Genomic DNA, 5,078 nt, shown 5'->3' with positions numbered 1-5,078 from the left:
TAAATAAATAACCTTATACATATTATACTAGTAAAAACATAAATCCATTTGAGAACTGTTAACACAACAACACTTTTGGGATTACTGCTGTAGTTTAATAAGACGGACATGTTTAAGGGATTACTGTTACCAGGTTATAAACAATACAGAAAATAAAATGTTACCATGGTGAGGGAAATTATTTATTTATTGTGAACAACAATAACATTAAGCATTATTTAGTGCTGTGTCGTCCCCTCTACCTTGGTTGGGTTCAATTTGGACTTCTAGTCCACATATTGCTGACCCAAGAGGACATGTTTGACTCCATGCTCCAAAAAGTCCCCAGAACCCTTGTGTGCCTATAATATGAGTGTTTCCACCATTGAAACTTCTGCACATAAAGCTTACATAGTTTGCTGCTGTATCATCTCCTCTTCCCTGAAACAAATAATTAAACAATGTACATTATAATAAGTATTGAAAATATTTGTTTTCAAAATTGAGCATCGTCATACGATACCCACGATATGCTTACCACGATAATGTTATATATTACCGTGTCTTTGTTAAAAGTCTTCAAGACGTGATTATGGAAAATTGGTTAAATATCAATTCATTCTTTGTAAATGTGTGCGGGAAAAAACAAATTATTCAACTTTTCAAACATGCTTTCAGTATATGGTTAAGTTTTTGAATATCTTCAACGTGGCTTAGCGGCATAAATATTTACGGTGTCTAAGATGCATTAAACTCTGGTTATGAGACGGACGTACATTTGAAGCAAATTTGTATTTTCAATATCCCCTAAAAAAAATTGTCAAGCCTTTTAGCTCCTTTGTATTGTTTGATCGTTTCACAGATGATATTGCATATGTTTCTTATGTCGTTACTACAATCCTATTCCCTCTTCATGAGTGTGACCTACCAAATAAGACTATTTACCGGATTTGTAATGACACGTGCAACACAACGGGTATCACATGGACAGCAGGATCTGCTTACCCTTCCGGAGCATCTGAGATTACCCCAAGTTTTTGGTGAAGATCGTGTTGCTCAGTCTTTAGTTTTGCTATTTTGTTTCTTGTGTACTGTTATTTGTCTGTTTGTCTTTTCATTTTTAGCCATTGCGTTGTCAGATTTTTGTTTCAATTTATGAGAGTGACTGTTCCTCCGGTATCTTTCGCCCCTCTTTTGTGATCATCTAAATGTTTCTACTTCTGATATATCAGTAGCTTTTAATTAATAAAACAATGTATTTTGATGAAATAAGATACATCTTATGCATTTTAAATTCATATTGAGGCAGAAACAATCCACACGTATGTGCTTTTAAATATTCGGTTTTGAGCGTAAGGTAAATCCAGAAAAGCACTTTTGGTGAAAGAAATTGTTTCTAAAATTTGTTTCTATCTTTATAAAAAAATACAGTTGTAACTTTGTATTTCGTCTGTCTTCAGTGTATGGTTTTGACTGCCTTCCTTTTGTACTTTCTTCCCCTTTCTGTGCGAAATCGTAGTTTGAAGTGTTAATAAACAAGCGATTATTTGTCGAATTATTGTACATCACAACTTTTACAAGTATACCCAATAAAGCCTGGGAAGCAAATTTTAATGAAAATTATAAATTTGAGTCGATTACATGTCTTAGTTATTCAGTAATATAATAAAACGTTCAAACGTTAACTCAAGTATAGAATTATATAAAATAGTTGTTTCACGCAACTGTTAACGTTGCTCTTTCATTTGTCAGGATCTCATCTTTGCAAACGTTTTACGACGTTAACGCAAGACTTAGTTGTAACTTTGTGTTTCGTCTGTCTTCAGTGTATGGTTTTGACTGCCTTCCTTTTGTACTTTCTTCCCCTTTCTGTGCGAAAGCGTAGTTTGAAGTGTTAATAAACAAGCGATTATTTGTCGAATTATTGTACATCACAACTTTTACAAGTATACCCAATAAAGCCTGGGAAGCAATTTTTAATGAAAATTATAAATTTGAGTCGATTACATGTCTTAGTTATTCAGTAATATAATAAAACGTTCAAACGTTAACTCAAGTATAGAATTATATAAAATAGTTGTTTCACGCAACTGTTAACGTTGCTCTTTCATTTGTCAGGATCTCATCTTTGCAAACGTTTTACGACGTTAACGCAAGACTTAGGCTTCAACCTGTAGACGAAAACTAACAAATTGTTTACCGGAATCACAATCCATTTCTCTCGACCAATGACCCCATGGTCCGTCTTGGGCTAAAATAGTTCCACCAGTACTAGGAGAGTTATTTCCTTTTCGACATTTTAAGCGTATAACATTTAATGCGGTGTCGTCTCCTTTTCCTCGTTTTGCTTCAATCTAAAGGAGATGTAATAATTAACACCAATCCAACAATGATGAAGAGAATAGGATACGTAATCATTCTCTGAATAAATACTAAAAGTTTTATAAAATTTAACATACTCATGTCGAAAGATATTTTGAGCCAAACTTTGTATGCTATGAATTTTGTACTTAATCAAAGCAAATGAGAGCCTAAGATAATTTTCTACTGAGTTTATATAAACTCTTTCACAATTAAATCACCGATTTCAATTTAGAAAAGCATGAAAGTAGACACCGTATGTAAAATGGAAATAAACTATTGTTACAATTCTGAATTTATCAGCCACGCACACCACTTAATTACAGATTGTGTGTTCCATATACTTGGACCCGAATATCTCCTTTACTAGAAGTCATCAAACAGGCCCGGTGTGCTGGATAAACATATTATTTGAAGTCAGTTAAAAATGATATGGGTGATGATCCTTGTGGATTAAAATGGATAACTCGTTAAATCAACAAGCTAAAAAGGGCCATTAAATTACTAGACTAGTGTAAAACCATTCAAACGGGAAAACCAACGGTCTAATCTATATAAAATACTAGAAACGAGAAACACGTAAAAATTACATAAACAAACGAAAACTACTTTACATCCGATTCCTCACTTAGGACATGTACAAACATTTGCAGCGGGATTAATCGTTTTAATTTTTCCAAACCTTCTCCCTTTTTCTGAAATAATATCATTACATTACAACATAGAAAAACACACGATAAAATATCAATTGGCAGGCTAAACTCAATCAAAAAACGTAAATAAACAAACTATGAATGAATAAATTTGATCTGTGATATCTGCATGCAAATGGACAGTTAATAAAATATAAGGGACAAACATTCAAGGCCGAAAATCAAACAAAAAGTCCAAACAAAGCCATGGCAAGACACCACTGCGAAATATTTAACCCTTCGAAAATAATCACTTTTGAAAAAAAACTGGTTTTAATAATACAGGTAAATCTTGAAGTTTATACAAATGTAGTATGAATAAATGCAAATTAGAAGATATTCCAAATAATCAAAGGAATCACTTTGAAGGTCCGAATATGAATGTTTATTCATTCTCGAGAAGAGGGGGTCTTTTTTTACCCCATAAAACCGTTAGACCGAAAATAAAGTTATGATTACCTTTATTAAACTGATACAGGTAAGTATTTTGGGTTACAGTATTGCCTTTATCTTTTAAATTAGTCTCATCTACCAAAGCCAACGCTTGCTAAGAAATGTCGTCCGTCTCATACCCTTCCATATTGACAACTGCATACAAGGAGCATGACGTAATTTTTGTTTTACTATGAATACACTATACGGTCAACCTTGACCTGCTGATCCATATCAACCCAAGGATTTATTTGGAATATGCGAAACCACCTTGACATTGGTAAAACATACTCACTTGTCAAAGTGTGAACGAAGATAACCAAAAAAGGTTACTAGGGGGTTTTCATGTAATAACAAAAAAAATCTTATAAATCATGGTTTGATATTGTCAATAAAATATATGCTATCGTTTTATTTTCATTTGATAATCAATGTAAACAATATAGAGTTTTAAATGGGGTGTAAGTTTGTTATACACCTCGGGATACGGCATGTCTGGATAAGAAACCCCTACGGCCTCCGGTCGACGGGGTTTCTTATCCGGACATGCCTTTCCCTTGGTGTATAACTATTACTTAAATTAATAATGCGTCTGTATAACACAGTTTAAGGCATTTAAATGGAATGACATGAGAAGTAATCCCAGTTGATTAAGGAAGGTAACTCGTTAAATCAATAACGCGACTTAAATAACAGGTTTTATCAACGCATTTTAGCATTTTTTTATGATAATTTTGGTATTCTTGTCTTTTTTGTTAAGGTGATTTGTCTGTATGACTTCTTTGATTCTTATGCTCTATACATATGCATCTCGTCATTGTGTTATTGTTCTATTGTAAATATTTGTATTCTTTTCCTTTTTTGCTAGTATGCTCTGTCTATTTGCCTTATTGTGATCTTTTGTAACATATTTTTTTTAAGTGATTAAGATAATAACACAGTGTGGACTGCTCTACCCCTATTTTTGACATTTTTACTCATTATTTCTGTTTATTTCGTTCACAAATCGTTTTTAATATAATAGAATTTTGTGTGACTGTCATACAAGTGAGAGGTTTAGCTAGATATAAAACCATTGCCTACATAAGGACATGCATGTACCAAGTAAGGAAAATGACAGTTGTTATCGATTCGTTTGATGTGTTTGAGCTTTTGATTTTGCCATTTGATTAGGGACTTTCCGTTTTGATTTTTCCTCGGAATATCTTTGGATTTTACTTTTTAGATTAGTGTTGCCTGAGTTAGTTGTAACATTAGTTTTAGTACCTACTTATCATGCATGCATTAATAAGATCAATTTTAGACTGTATAAAACCGATATGTGGTTATTTAAATTTCACAGATAACAGCTCATATTTAACCTACAAAGAGTATCCAGTTGCATAATAATCCCTTGCACAAAATTCAGGACCACTCCACCTCCCATGTGGTCCTCCATTGGCGACCGACAACACTTTTGTGACGATTCGTTCAGCAGCCTAAGTGCTAACTGCTACCTTAGATGTTATTTGTCCGTCGACATCCTTTGGGCCGTTTGTTGCGGTAAACAAAACCGAGACAACAAGGCATATATCTATGTTATATAACATTGTTCCTGAAATATGCAATTCAATT

General features: G+C 33.3%; 1 protein-coding gene across 1 annotated transcript in view; it reads right to left on the bottom strand.

The window, feature by feature from the left end:
• Positions 1-207: 207 nt before the first annotated feature.
• LOC134726335 (vitelline membrane outer layer protein 1 homolog) overlaps positions 208-5,078 on the bottom strand; it is a 9,321-nt gene continuing 4,450 nt past the window's right edge. The window contains exons 2-3 of the mRNA XM_063590734.1: positions 2,169-2,333; positions 208-420 (exon numbers count right to left, since the gene is read on the bottom strand). Of these exons, the coding sequence (XP_063446804.1) occupies positions 208-420; positions 2,169-2,333 (378 nt within the window). The remainder of the gene's footprint in view (positions 421-2,168; positions 2,334-5,078) is intronic.

Source organism: Mytilus trossulus, chromosome 7 (genome assembly GCF_036588685.1).
Source record: "Mytilus trossulus isolate FHL-02 chromosome 7, PNRI_Mtr1.1.1.hap1, whole genome shotgun sequence".
In the NCBI taxonomy this organism is placed as follows: Eukaryota; Metazoa; Mollusca; class Bivalvia; order Mytilida; family Mytilidae; genus Mytilus; species Mytilus trossulus.
This window is presented reverse-complemented; position numbering and strand designations above follow the sequence as displayed.